General features: G+C 43.8%; 1 protein-coding gene and 1 pseudogene across 2 annotated transcripts in view; both read right to left on the bottom strand.

Annotated features, from left to right (window-relative positions):
- ENTPD3 (ectonucleoside triphosphate diphosphohydrolase 3) overlaps positions 1-15,341 on the bottom strand; it is a 33,482-nt gene that overhangs the window by 8,660 nt on the left and 9,481 nt on the right. For both annotated transcript variants that reach the window (XM_044252424.1, XM_044252423.1), the window contains 4 exons: positions 14,828-14,945; positions 6,448-6,598; positions 3,931-4,090; positions 2,657-2,890 (listed from right to left, as the gene is read on the bottom strand). In XM_044252424.1, coding sequence (XP_044108359.1) covers positions 2,657-2,890; positions 3,931-4,090; positions 6,448-6,598; positions 14,828-14,945 — 663 coding nt within the window. The remainder of the gene's footprint in view (positions 1-2,656; positions 2,891-3,930; positions 4,091-6,447; positions 6,599-14,827; positions 14,946-15,341) is intronic.
- Positions 3,142-3,264, bottom strand: LOC122911022 (annotated as a pseudogene).

The raw sequence follows: 15,341 nt of genomic DNA, 5'->3' as shown, positions 1-15,341 counted from the left end.
ACTTGGAATATTATGTATCTATAAAAATAATAATTTCAAAGGATATTGAACAACATAGGAAATTGCTCATTATTTAGATAAAAGAAATACTAGGTTAGGTAAAAGGAAAAGCTGGATATAAAACTATATATACCATATGAAGCCAAATTTGTAAATAGACATACTCGTGCACGAAAAAGGAACTAGAAGAAAATGCAATAGTATGTTTAAGGTGGTTAATTCTAGGGTTTTTTGTTTTATTATTTATATTTTTTGTGTTTGCTTTTTCTAATTTTTTCATTCGAAATGTCTTACTTTAAAAAACAAAAGAGGGGCGCCTGAGTGGCTCAGTGGGTTAAGCCTTTGCCTTCAGCTCAGGTCATGATCTCAGGGTCCTGGGATAGAGCCCTACACTGGGCTCTCTGCTCAGCAGGGAGCCTGCTTCCCCCCTCCCTCTGCCTGTTGCTCTGCCTACTTGTGATCTCTCTGTCAAATAAATAAATAAAATCTTTAATAAAAAAACAAACAAACAAACAAACAAAAGAAAGAACTTCCTTAAAGAGGGGAGGCAGGATAGTTAATACATGTCCCTAGCGTCCAACGGGCTGTCCGAGGCTCCAGCGCTGGGCCAACTGGAGGCTTGTTCACATAAAGACAGTTTGCAAGGGTTATATTCCTTCTCACCACACTGCGACAGGTAAGGAAACCAGACCCAGACTGGCAGGATTTACTCAGGCAGTAACGTTCATGATGTAGTCATCTTTGTGAACCTTCTAAGTCGGGGCCTGGTAACACTTACTTGGCACATGAAAGTATTGGTCAGGCAAGTCTGGGCATGCAATTGTGGGCGATCCTCAGCACACCCGGATCCTTCCCCTCACCTGAGTCAGAAGGCTTTGAGGGCAGAACCACCCTCTCAGGCATCCAGAGATTACCAGGCAAGTTGGAGAGCTGCCTCCGTCCCTGTGAGCTGACTGGCCACAGTAGAGGCTGGGGTTTCCCGCCTCTGTGCCCAGGCCTGGGCTCACACCTATGTTCTCAAACCCAAGTGAGACCTCAAGACAGGTGTAGTATTCACTTCTGTATTACAGATTCTTGGATAATCGCTCTTTAATAATCATTATAAAAATAAAAACCACACAGACAAACATTCCTCAGGGACGGCCAAATTTAGGAAGTGAGCTTCTCTGACCTTCACTCACAATGGGAAAAGGATGATTTCACCTGTTTCAAGTTCAGAGGAGACCCTGTCCTCCATCCTTATCAGGACTAGAGCTGGAGGAAGGGGCATTAAAAGCATTGCCAGAAATAAAAGGAGATGGAGAAAAGAGGTGTTTCCAGAACTTCTGCCCTGGAAAGAAGCATGCTGGCTGACATACGTTAGTGAGAAAGCAAGAGGAATGGTGGTTATGGAGACCCTGCTAGGGAGGCTTGACGGGGTTCCCTGTGGGGGTTTGGTTTGGCGAAGTGGAGGTGGTGTTAAGTCTGGGGTGGGCATTGGGTCTGTTGAGCCCCAAGTGCTGCCTGCAGGGTCCCCCACTCTGTCATTCCCAGGCAGTGCTCAGTCTCTCCCAACAATGCCCACCACATGCATGTATACTGAGGCTCCGACCTTTCCTGGGAGGTTCAAGGAGAAGCTCTGGGGAGCAGGCCAGATCTGGAGAGTGAATTCTCACACACAGCCCTGCGTGACAACCTGGTAAATGCAGGAGTCTGAAGATGTCAGTTTTGCTGATGGCACTTTGGTGAGCCAGACCGTTTCTCCCCGCAGGTTAGGGGCTGGGAGGCACTTTCATGATGTGGCTGGTGTTCAGCCCTACATTCTCTTCCTTCCTTAATTGCCAAAGTAGGTGGGAGGGGTGGGGGTTAACCTATGGTGCTGTGCACTATGTTCACAGGCTGACCCAGCCCTTGTCCCCTGCCCCTGGGTCCCACCGAACGCCAGGATCTGTGGCCTCTGGTTGTTCTCTTGCCCCTCTAGGTGGTCAAAGTCCCTTTCCTTCATCTTTCATTTTCCTTTCTCAGCCATGCATGTCTGAGATGGAGGTCATCTGATCACTGGAGTTTGGGGTCTTGGGTCTCATCCATGGAGCCTGTGCTTGCTGACACACACCGCACTAACACTGAGTTTACCTTAGTAGCAGCCTTCCAGCGGATGGCTGAACTAGCCATCTGGGACGTGGAACACTTACCATGTGAGCTACAGACCAATGTGATGCAATTCTGTTACTCAAAATCCCACCATATAAAGGGCATCAAACCTGCTCAATATAGGCCCATCTAAAAGGAGGCTGAGCCCCGGGAAGGCTCGGTCCTCTCCCCTGTCACCAAGTATTTCTCTTGGGACCACTTTTATTATTTGTTCTGCAGTCAGGGGAGTTGCAAAATTCCCAGGCTTATTTAGCTATTGGTTTAAAACAGTCTGTGTCCTTAAAGGGATCCCAGGTCTTGAGTCATTTACAAAACATCTGGTGCCCTGGAATTCCCCTAGACCTCAGATTCAAGTTCACTGGAAGTGGTCAATACAACAGAGAGAGAGAGAGCTTGGACCCCCACGAGTAAACTGGAACATGCTCTCGTTTCTATCCACATTCTAACTGGAGTGGAAAGGACAGGCCCCAGAAGCCAAGGCCCCCTCCCCTCAAGACCCCCCACCTCCCCGCCCCGGCTCAGGTACCTGATGGAGTATTGCCAGAAACCTCTTTTCAGCCTCGTTCCGGCCATAGCACTGGAAGCTATGCGTGTAGAGCGTGTACACATAGCCGTACAGCGACACTTTCATGATGTGGCTGGTGTTCAGCCCTACATTCTCTCCAGCCGCAAAGGATATTTGGGTGGAGGCGCCACCTAAATCCAGGGCACCTGTGGTCTCCACTCCATTTGGATGCACCCACATATGCCACAGGTTCTTCTGCACAGTGGGAAAAGGAAGCAAGAGAAGAGTTGAGAAGCACTATCTTTGTCTGCCCAAGGCTCTCCACCCAAGACCCTTCTCTTATTGCTAAGAAGCATGACATGGGGAATATTCGGGGGCCAAATCTCTCCTTTATTTCAAGGGTGGTGAACTCAAATGCTTTGAGAGACTGGGCAGGCAACAGAAAGTGAAGATTAGGTGTAGATAATTGAGAAATGGTGGGAACTGTGGCAAATTGGGGACTACATGAGCTACACTCTGTTCCAGTTGTTGTCATGCGGTCTCCCATCCAAGTACTAACCAGGCCCGACCCTGCTTAGCTTCTGAGATCAGACGAGATCGGGCGCTTTCAGGGTGGTATGGCCGTAGACCAGTTGTTGTCATGCGGAATGTGAGTCCACTGTAACCAGTGCTTCCAAATTTTAGGGGTGTGTGGGGGTCAGGACAAGCTAAAAATGTGGTTTTTATATGAAATTTCCAACTATTACTTGTTGGCAATTAATTAAAATTTAAGAGTATATCTGAAGGGGAACAAACGAGGCCTTGGGCTGGATATGGTTTATGCCCTCTGTAACATGGTGATTATCTCTTGGAGTTGGCTTTCCTTTGAACAGGGGCAGGGCATGTGGAGTCTGCAGTGTAAGGGACCTGGGGACACAGGGTGACTTGGGAAGCCTGAGGTCTCCAGAAATTTCAGAGGGCTGTGAAACTTTGGGAAGGGTCATTCTCCAGATACTTTTCAAAAGACCCATAGGCTTTAGATTTAGATCCTTCCCACCTCCAATTTCTTATTAGCTAGTGAAGTGAGGATATTCCCTCTCCTGTGTGCTTTGGTCCTGCTTATGATGCAATGTTTCTGCCCCAGCCAAATGTGTCTTTTCTTAGCTATTGTCTTATAGGTGTTTCCTTAATGCATTATGTGATAGCTTTGACACAGGACAGATGCCCCTGTCAGCATGCACCTCTGCTTTAAGTGACCACCCACAGAGGACGAGATAAAGAGCAAGATTAAAAACCATGCATTTGTTTTCACACACCTCCAGGAAATTTCCCATTAAATAGTTGGCTGTAATCCATCCATATATCCCTTCCTCTTGCCCAGAAATGATTTGAGCACCCCTAAAATCAAAGGGCTGGGACTTGAAGTAGTTTTGGATGCTTGCAAGGACTTCATTAGCTGCTGTTTCATTTTGTAACCTATGCAAGGCACAGAACACAAAAGGCTGAGTGTGTGGACAAGAGAGTCTTAAAGTCACCTCACTCAGGTGAAAAGGTAAACCTCCCCACCCGTCTGCTGGCAGGGACGATTTTCCAGATGTGTGCAAAAATGGCAACCCTTTTTGCAAGTTGAAGGCTCCTAGGCAACGGTGAAGGCAGATACACTTGTTACCTATCAGACTGCCAATCAGAAAAACAGCATCAAGTAAAAATACCCCTTGTCCTCTCCTCCCTCACCGGTGCCCACCCCATTCTCTAACAACCAGTTAACCAAAAGAGCCTTCTGCTTAACTACCATTGCTCTGTCTCAGATCAGCACCGGAAAGGGGACTGGTGAAGCCATAGGGGTAGCATAATAATCTCCTGGGGGCACCACCTAAAGGAGCCCTCAGCAGTCCAGAAGGAAGGGGGATCTGAGGAGGAGGGGGGAGGAAGAAGATTGAGTTTCCTGCAGTCCCTGCTTTGCTCCTGGGGAGGGCTTCATCACGATGGGTGTGATGGCCATCATGGCTGTAACTGGATTGAAATCCATCAGTGTGCTGATCCACAGGAGAGTGGCAACACAGCATTCCTATGTCACCTAATGATATAGCATTGTAACATTCATTTGCTGCCATTTTACCTTATAGAAAAAGATTCACTAGGGAGATTCTTTTCCCTTTCATCAGTGGGTTAAGAAAGCCAGGGGTAGGGGTGCCTGGGTGGCTCAGTGGGTTAAAGCCTCTGCCTTCAGCTCAGGTCATGATCCCAGGGTCCTGGGATCGAGGCCCACGTCGGGCTCTCTGCTCAGCCGGGAGCCTGCTTCCCTTCCTCTCTTTCTGCCTGCCTCTCTGCCTACTTGTGATCTCTGTCTTTTAAATAAATAAATAAAGTCTTTAAAAAAAAAAAAAAAAGAAAGCCAGGGATACCAGTTCACTCTTGGCTCAAGAAGAACGAACCACGTCACAACCAGAGGGTCATGCTAATTCTGGAACAAATTATCACTGCTCAGAAAATAATTCGAGAGAGTTTTCCTAGTTTTATCAGCTTCCATCCCAGAGGATTCTCGTTATTTCTTTTTTTACATTTGACTTTTCTAGCAATTAAAATGTCAGCCAGCTCCTTAGAAGGAATGGATCACCATCAGAAAGTTTTACAAGGAGGAGATAATATTTAATATATTAAAATGAGACATTCACTGTGTTCCCAAGTGGTGCACTTCCTAGTCCATGGTTTTTGTCATGGGCTGTAAATCACAAAGTCTTTTAATTATTCCTCACTGGGAGGACTGAGAGAAAAAGCAATTAAGAAAAAGTTGGGTGCTTTGTCTGCATAAGAAAGAAAAGGAAGAAGGAAGGAATTTCTATATCATTTCTATTTCAGGTAAACACAATCATTTTGAAACACCCTGCAGATTCCAAGAGGGAGCAAAGAAATCCAACTTTCTCCCACGTTCTGCTTGGTCAACCAGGACATAGGAATAGAAACAAGGAGAGAAAAACCACAAGGAAAAGGCCCAATCCAACTGAGGGTGCTCCCTGATTTCTTTTAATGATCATGTTGAAGTGGTTCTGTTTGTTTGCTCCTGTGTATCTTCCTCATGCCCACACATATAATTTTATGTTACTGGCACCGTAGACAAAGTGGCTTTGAGGTAGGATGAGTGTCATCTTTGTGGACTAAAGCCTTATTTTCAAAGTTTGGAGCAGCCTCTACCTTCGGTAGATTTAAGTTTGATGTTTTAAAAACTATTTTTCTTTTATTTCAAGGTCAAGGAAATACAAAAATGGAAGAAAAAAAAAAAGAGAACGGGCTCTCAAAGACAGTGCAACTGGGCTGAAAGTTTGCAAATTTAGAAGGATCTTCTTAGTTGAGTGAAATGAGCTCTTTGTTTCCTAATAGCTCTAAAGACTTTGACTGGGGTGAAGTGCAGAAATTCCACTGTTTTCCAGCAGATTCCTGTGGCATTGTTTACATGGGTAAAAGCCACATAAATATGGGCTGCACTCAATCCAGCAGGTTGCACACAGGTATCAAAAGACCAGACACGAAAAAAAATTTTCACTTTTCTAAATAATTAGAGGTACACCCCGTGAGATTCCATATTACCTTCCTTTCTTCCAGAGTTATCAGGAAAATCACCAACGGGGAAGGGAATCCATTTTAGAATGATTTCTTTCTGGGTATTAAAATAAAGCCTGAAAATTTCCCAGCTTTTGAAGCCTACATTTATGGCAGAATATGGGCTTCTTTCTTTCAGATTTGTTCCCAGAAATAGAGTTACATTCTTGGCAGGGTTCAACACATTCTTGGCTATTTTGATCAGATGGGCTCCTTGAGGCCATTCCAGCCCTTACCTCAGCAAGCGCATCCCAGCCGTGGCCCCCAGGTAAATGCAGGTGGATCTATGGAGGTGGGCTGGAATCTGTCCCTTGACTTTTTGCATGCAATCCTCAAAGGCTTTGGGGACATCTTGGGGGTTTTTCCCATAGCTGGAGATCCCAGAGCCTGAAGAGCAAGCAGTCAGCATTTCTTAGCATTCCCAGGAAATAATAAGAGCTGTACAACTTCCAAACAGAAAACAAATCAGCTTTGGAAATTAATGGCTTTGAGTACGGGGGGTTGAACAACAGGTGGATATGTTAAGTCCCATGTGGTCACACTGATGACTCAACTCCCAAAATATGGAAGGGAGGAACTACAAAACTAAAGGTCTCATTATGAAAATTTCAAATATAAATAAAACTCAGGAGAAGAGTATAAGGAACCCCACTGCACCCATCTCCCAGCTTCCACAAGGATCAACTCTTGTTTCATCTCTCTCTGCCCACAGAGCAAACTGCAGATACGGTATCCTTTCATTCTCTAAACACTTCAGTATGTTTTACCAACAGACAAAATTTCTTTTTGTTGCTGTTGTTCAGAAATAATCCATCTTATTGGCCTTTTGCTTCTCTAGTCTCCTTTCGCACTACTTGCCTCTGGCAAGCTCACTTGTTTTTTGTTTTGTTTTGTTTATGAAAGATTTTATTTTTAAGGAATCTCTACCGGCAATGTGGGGCCTGAACCCACAACCCTGAGATCAAGAGTCACACACTCCACTGACTGAGCCAGCCAGGAGCTCTGGGAAGTTCATTTCTTGACAGAACTTGCACCAAATAGGTTTAGAAACATAGTCAAGGTGGAATAGAAAAAAGGAAACAAAAATCCAAACCTATGTCCCATGTGTTCAAACATAGAGGGAATAAAGGAATCTTGTCATGATTTGTCCTCAGGATACATTTTTGTATACCTATATATAATTTAACAAGACGTCATCCTACCCCAAAGTAACATACCTAGAGAGACATATAACCCAGACAAACCCATGACGGAGTTCCTCAGTTAGGTCAGAAATCTCCATGAAGCTGAAATGAATGGTCGCAGAAAGAACTGAAAGTAGAGTTACACAAGATTTCTTTTTTAAAGAATTATAACCACTGCACTATTATTATACCCATAAAAATTAAAAAGAATCCTTTAACAGAACCAAATTCTAGTGAAGGTGCACATTTTCTCCATATTTCCTCCCCCCATCTTCCCCCCATCTCTTTCTGTCCAACCAGTTTGTTTGAATTAGAGTCCAAATCAATTCCATCCATTGCAGTTGGCTGGTATGTTTCTTAAGTCTCTCTTATCCAGGAGTTCCATCCTCCCTTTTTATTTTTCCCTTGAGATTAAAAAAAAAAATTTTTCCTTGCAATTTCATTTGTCTTACAGAGTTTCCCATAGGCTAGAATTTGCTGACTACATCCCAATGGTTCATGTAACATGCTGTTGAGTTCCGGCTTTTCCTATAAATTGGTAATCAAATGCAGAAGCTCAGTCAGATTCAGGTTTGGACTTTTCCAGAAGCAGTAATTTATAGGGATTAGTGTGCACTTTCAGCCTGAGGCACACACATCTGGCTACTTCTCTTTGTGCTGTGAGTAGGCTTCAGAGATCATTGCTTGGACTCGTTAGCCCAGTAGGGTTTATGAAATGGTGATGTTTTACTTCCATCTTTCTTGCTTCACTTATTACCCAAATACTTTCCTAAGAGGAAAACTTCTTTCTGGTCAACTATTTGGTAACCCTACGGTACAGTTTGTACAGGGAAGGCAGGACAAGTGCTTGAATCTTTCTCCTTCATCAGCTTGAGAAATAGGGATTGCATGTCCCTTATCCTCTTAATTTATCCAGTGAGGGATTGTATTTGTTTGTTGTATATCCTTAGGAACATACGAATCTGAAGATACATTTGATGTGTTTCAATTCATTGCTGTTATTCTTATTAATGGTCCCATTGTTGGCCAGTGGAGTTCTCTTCAACATGAGCCCTGAGTCCTTTAGATATGGTCCCAGAAAACTTTGAGAGAGTCTTTGCTCTCTGATATTAGTTGTGTGATCTTACACACTTCTTGCCCCAGCTCTGGAATTAGCCATTTCTCCAAGGAGTCCTGGCTTCTTCTTTTTTTTTTTTTTTTTAAAGTATGGTATTTAGTGTCTGAAATTTGGAAGCCTTTGCAAGACTTTCCAGAGGACAGACCAAGGAAAGACTTTGTTTCAGGACAAAATGCACCATGAATTCTTACTGGTACTTCTACTTTAAAACTACAGGTTTTTACTCACATTGATCTTGACCTTCTTTCTGTGATGCTCAAAATCCTGCTTCCCAGCAACTTCAACTGAATAGCTCACTTGCTTTCTTTCACAACCCATGCACAACAATCTTAGTATGAAAATACCAGCACTACCACCAACTGTATGGTTACTGAAAAGAAACTTAAGATTTTTTTGAAGTTCTTTTTGTCTTTAGGGTATATCCTATTAGGCATTATGGACCCTATGTACAGCATCCATGAATAAAATTTTCTTGAAACATATATGTATACATGCTCATTTGTCTGCACATTGTATGTGGCTGCTTCTGCGCTAATGTGACAGAGCTGAATGGTTACAACAGAGACCATATGGCCAACAGGTAACAAATACTTATCATCTAGCTCTTCACAGAAAAAGTTTGCTGTTCCTGGAGTTAGATGATTTATGGGCATCTGCAGCTTAATCTGTCCAAAACCAAGTTCTTTAATCCCTGCCATGCCCCCAACTGACCCACCTCCAGTGTTCGCCTCTCAGGAAGTGGTACCATCATGCACGCAGTTGCTCAGATCAGACCTGGTGCTCAGGCATCACCAACTTAGAAGTCTCACACTGAATCTTTCATAAAACCATGTTGGCTCTATTTTCAAAACAGCTCTCAAATTTGAGCACTCAGTCTCTCCTTCCCCAGAACTGTTCTAGATCAGAGTTTCTCAATCTCAGTACCACTGACATTTGGGACCACATAATTCTTTTTTGTGGGGCCATCCTATGCATTGCACAATGTTTAGCAGCATCCTTCGTCTCTATCACTAGATGCCAGCAGTACCACCAACCCCAGTAGTGACAATCAAAAATGTCCCCAGACATTGTTAAATGTTCCCTGGGAAGCCAAGGTGCCCAACACTGAAAAGCACAGTCTCAGTCAGACCACCATAATGCCGTAAGTTTATGATATCATTATGTGCACTGTTCTAATAGCCCTGGTTTCCCTGCTTCTGATCACAGCTTCTGACTACATGTTCCACATCCAGAGTGCTCTGTTAGAAGTGTTAAGTCATATCCATGTTAGTTCCTTAACCAGAATCTCCTGAGGACTTCCCAGGACACTCTGAAGAAAATGCATCTGAGTCCAAGTCAAACCTCTCGCTGCTCTCAAGGCCCTCTCTGAGCTGGCCTTGACCATGGCGCTGGCCTCACCACTCACCTTTCCTCCTCATACTCTTTCTGCTCCAGCCACACCGGTCCCTTTGGCTTTCCTAGAAAATGCTGAGCAGCTTCCTTCCCCAACCTTTCTGTTCGCCAAGCCCCCTGCTTGGCACGTTCTTCCCTCAAAAACGTGTATGACTCACACGCTCACTTTTGCCTCTGCTTAACTATCCCCTCCCAACAGAGCATGATCATTCTCTTTCCACCTACCTCACCTGATTTCTCTTCACAGCACTTCTCCCTGACATGTTATATATGCTTTTATGATCTATCTCCTTGATTCGAATGTGAGTTCCACAATAGTAGTGACTTCATATATTTCACTTTAGAATCCCCAGTGTCGAGAACAGTTGCCAGCAAACAGCTGATACTCAATACATATTTATTGAATAAATGAATAAATGAATCAGTCAGTCAATGAGATTTTCAAACCAGCGTGCATGTCTATACTAAGGGGATCATGTAGTCCGATCTGATCTGCCAGAGCAGTCTCTGGAAAGGGACTGGTTGGGGGCCTTGCTGGAATGTCAAAACTTGGGGTATCTGAGCATGTCACCTGAAACCTATTTGCATAAGGTCCCATAAGCTTTAGAAGAGACAAAATTGGGGTCATAGGCTCACAGGATCCTAGGATTCACAACCCCAAGAAGGGAGGGTTGAAATCACTCTTTCAATGTGGAGAAAGATGGCTGACAGATGACTAAAACTTACTCGAGGTGGGACAGAAGCAGAAGATAGGTACCCAAGCAAAGGATGCTTTCAACACCATAGTGGTCTGGGCCCCAGTGTAACTCTACAAGGTATTTCAATGGAGGAGATGGTTACACTTAAGCTCTAGTGGAGTTAAAGATCTTTAACCACTGGTTTGAAGAGAACACATGAAAGTTTTGTGGGAGGAGGCAGCAGCAGCCTTGAGCACCACACACCATGTAAGAGATGAGGGGCGTGGAGAGGCCCAGTGCCCTCCAGGGAATGGCTTTACAACATGCAGCTTTGGACACCAGCCTGGGGACTGGCACCCAAGGCAGCACTCAGCAAACTCAGGAAAACAGCATAACTGAGGACTGATGATACTCACCAAGGCCCCTCCACCCCCATCAAGAAAGAAATTTCCAAGAGCCTGGGTATCTGGGAAACACTACTGGGCAAGCAAGCATTCATCACTCCCTCAGACTAGCCAAGGCAGGGGAGTCCTGGGAAATTTGCAACTGGGAAACCAGAAACCCAAATTATCCCTGGAGAAGCCACGTGTCTTCAAGGGGACAACACTTGCCAAACTCTGTATTTTGAGCTTTAGTTTGTGGTCTTCTGGTCATCTGGAGTATATATATGGATCCCTGAGGCTACTGCAATCAAAGAGAAGACCCATTTCTGGATACGGTGTGGGCTCTATGACCCTGCCCTCCCCTAAATCACATCCAGGGTGGCCGAGGGCCCCCTCCCCTGACAGACTGCCTGTGTCCTTCCATGAAGGTCACATCTCACCCTAACCAGGACTGACTTGGCTGAATTGTTCTCTGGGTCTAAAGAAAGATCTGGGACAGACTAACTTCTTGGCAAGAATATCCACCAGGAGCTCTAAAGTATGCTGCCCCTTGAATAATAATAGCTAACACCTAATTGAGTCCTTACTGTATGCCACACATTTGCCACCTGCTTTATGTATATTGTGTCACTGATTCTTCAAATGATTCCTATTGGATGGTGTTACTATTCATTATGCTTATTTTATAGATGCAGAGGTCAAGACACAGAGAGGTTAGAAACATCCCCAGAGCTCACACAGGATGGGTGATGTGAGGTATTAATGATATCCTACACTATCCCTCTTTTCTTGAAGTGGCTGGTTTCACCTTTCTAAATGAGTATCCTCTGCCTTCTTTCATGCCTGAAGAGGAAATAACTCAGAAGTTAGGACAACAGAGATGGAATCTCTCATTGAGCTTTGGGCAAGACCTGTGTCTTGTGGATAACAATGCAAACAGTACTCAAAAGACATCTAAGTCCCCTGTGGTGTGGAGCCCGGAGAGACACCAAGCAGATGCCCTTTCCAATAAAGACTAGTGTCTCAGCTGTCATATCCTGCGTGGTTTGCCTCCGCTGCAGAGAGCTGCCTTGTTCAATGTCTCACTCTTCCCAGAATGGCAATATCCAACAACTGATGGCAACAGAGGTATCACAGTCTAGCTAATTCAGGCCATGCAGGATAACACCGATCGGCTGAAGCTTGGTCATGCCCCTGTGGCTGTTTGACATCTCTTTCTGACCAATCTTCCTTCTTTGTCCTTTCTTCCACAGGTGTGGATCTCTAATAACTATCTTGTGTCCTAAACTCTAGCTCAAAATCAGCTTCTTGACAACCTAACCTGGACACCTATGTACCAGGGTAGGTGAGCTCCTAGCTGCCCTCCAGGGAAGGACAGATATCAGAACTCACTCTGTTATTCAAAGAAGTCTGTTAGTCTCCCTACAGGAAAGGCTAATTCTGCCCTCTAGCTTTTTCAATGCCACTTGGGCAGCTTATTGAGGTAAATGAAAGAAGCTGTTTGGGGCTGGGGAGACCAGTCCAGTGTCTCTAACCTCTAGTCCTATGGGACAAGGGTATGCCTGTTAACAGATTCAGGATGCACTAGTCAGAAGCTCTACACCAAGTTAGAGATCATGATGCTTTAAAGAGGGTGGCTTTTTTTTTTTCATAAACCTATAATGTATTATTAGCCCCAGGGGTACAGGTTTGTGAATCGCCAGGTTTACGCACTTCACAGCACTCACCATAGCACATACTTTCTCCAATGTCCATAACCCAACCACCCTCTCCCTACCCCCTCCCCCCAGCCACCCTCGGTTTGTTTTGTGAGATTAAGAGTTACTTATGGTTGGTCTCCCTCCTGATCCCATCTTGTTTCATTTATTCTTTTCCTACCCCCCAAACCCCCACGTTGCATCTCCACCTCCTCATATCAGGGAGATCATATGATAGTTGTCTTTCTCTGATTGACTTATTTCGCTAAGCATAATATAAGAGGGTGGCTTTAAAAAAAAAAAAAGTACACACACACACACACACTATCACTAACTGGGGTTTGTTATGAGTACTAAAGATTTAATTATAAAAGGCAAAATTATAAAACTTTGATCAAAGAATATCTTTATGACCTCAGGCTAAGAAAGATATCTTAAATACAAAAGAGCAAATCATAAAGACTGATAACTATTCCGACATAAAAAGTAAAAACCGTTCATCAAAGGCCGCTATGAAGAGACTTAGAAAGATGAATCATGAGCTGTAAGGGGATAGGATGACAACATAAAAATACCAACAAAGCACTTAGATTTACTGTATTTATAAACAACTCCAATGAGTCAATGAGAAAAAAAAATCAAGCATTCAGAAGAAAAGTGAGCAAAAGACATGAACGGGCACTTCACAAAAACAGAAATGGCCGTAAGTATATGAAATACAAATATAAAATATGTAAATATATTTATAATTTGTAACTTTATAAATAAATAAAATATAAATATACTCAACCTTATTTATAACCATCCTTTCCATTACCATGGATATACAAACATCCCACAGGGAAAAATGAATGAGCTTCAGCTACTCCTGTCAATGTAGATGAATCTTCAACACCCAATGTTAGTGAACAAAGCAAATAACAGAAGAATAAATGTTTTATTCCATTTATATAAATACGTGTTTGATTCCATTTTCAAGAACAGGAAAAACTAGGGAGAGACTGGTTGGGTTATAGACATCTGGGAAGGTATGTGCTATGGTGAGTGCTGTGAAATGCATAAGCCTGATGATTCACAGACCTGTACCCCTGGGGTAAATGATACATTATATGTTAATAAAAATAATTTTTAAAAAAAGAACAAGAAAAACTAAATGCGTAAGGACAAAACTAGAAAGAAAAACAAGACAACAGTGAATATAAAATTCAGGCTATGTTGTGGAGATGCCGAGAATGTTGTTTCAGGGGTTGGCATCTCACAGGCCAAATCTGGTTCATTATCTTTTTTTTTTTTTTTTTTTAATACAGCCTGTGAGCTAAGATAGTTTTTACATTTTTAAATAACAAGGAAAAATTAAAAAAATATTTTGTGACCTTTGAGAACTATATGAACTTCAAAATTTCAGGGTCCATAGATCAAGCTGTACTGGAATAGAACCATACCCATCTGTTTATGTATTGTCCATCCTTGTCCATCTCTTTCTACCACACCACTCCCAACATACACAGCCAATGAGAACACAATTCCCCTACTGGAATATAATTTTCCACGACTTGCTCATCTTTCTGCTTATCTTATGAGCAGAGACCTTGACTGCCTTTGTTGTGGATTATATATTCTCAAGGATATTTGCATAATAAGCAGACTCAGAAGATAGAGACAGTGTTCTTCCCCAGATCAAAAGGCAGGTATTATAAATGTTTCAGATTCCCTAATCTCGGGGTTTGTCTTCTGTAATACAACTCACTGTGTGAGCAAATACGGTCTGGCCCTCTCTACACCATCTTGTGCAAAGTGAGGCTTAGAGAACCAGCTCAAGAAAATGTTGTTACTGTGAGCAATAAGTCATCCTTGGTTCTGACCCTGGAGACATGTCTTCCACCAGCCTTCATTCTTGCAAGTGTGGCAGGGTAAAATCTCACACCATGCATGTTTCAGACATGAGAAAACTGAAGCCCAGGGAAGGGAAGTGAGTGGCCCAAGGTCACTGAATGGGTGACGCACTAGCGCAGGATTGTTTATGTTCCTGATGCCCAGTCCCGTGCTCGTTCTCTGCCTCTGGGCAGCTTCTTGGGATCCCTCCAGGCTTCTTTGAAGGCCCTTGGGACTCTCCCTTGCTTCTCCCTTGCTTCTCTATGGGCCTCCTGCACACACTCTGGGCCTTACCTTTGACACTACACTTGAAGGTTTGACTGACCACTCCAGTATTATTCTCCTTCTCCGCTGGCCACTGATATACGTAGACGGTGGTTCTCGAGGACCCGGCATCGAGCACGACTCCATACTGAACAAAAGGGGAAAGGGAGAGTCAGAAATGGGCTGGGCTTCTCTGGGGACTCCTTTCCAATGGGTCACTGAGAACCCCGAATTCTCTCATGAGCTTACTCCACACCACATCATTTAGGTAGGGGCTGACCAAGGGGAAAAAATTATTTGCTCCAAACCAACTTCGTCTCCTTGGACTGTGGGGGAAAGGGATGGGATGAGGTGGTCAGGTGTTCTGGGGCCTGGTTCTCAGCTTTGGCCACACCTTAGAATCACTTGGGAAGTTTCTGAAGCCCCCAGTTCCAAGATCTATCCCAGACCCATTAAATCAGACTCTCGGAGTGGACAAAGGCATCGACAGTGTCTAAAGCTCTCGTGGTGACCCAGTATGAAGTCAAGGTTGAAAATCAGCACT

Source organism: Neovison vison, chromosome 6 (genome assembly GCF_020171115.1).
Source record: "Neovison vison isolate M4711 chromosome 6, ASM_NN_V1, whole genome shotgun sequence".
NCBI lineage: Eukaryota > Metazoa > Chordata > Mammalia > Carnivora > Mustelidae > Neogale > Neogale vison.
The sequence above is the reverse complement of the archived record's forward strand: the minus strand, read 5'-3'. Positions and strand labels throughout refer to the sequence as shown.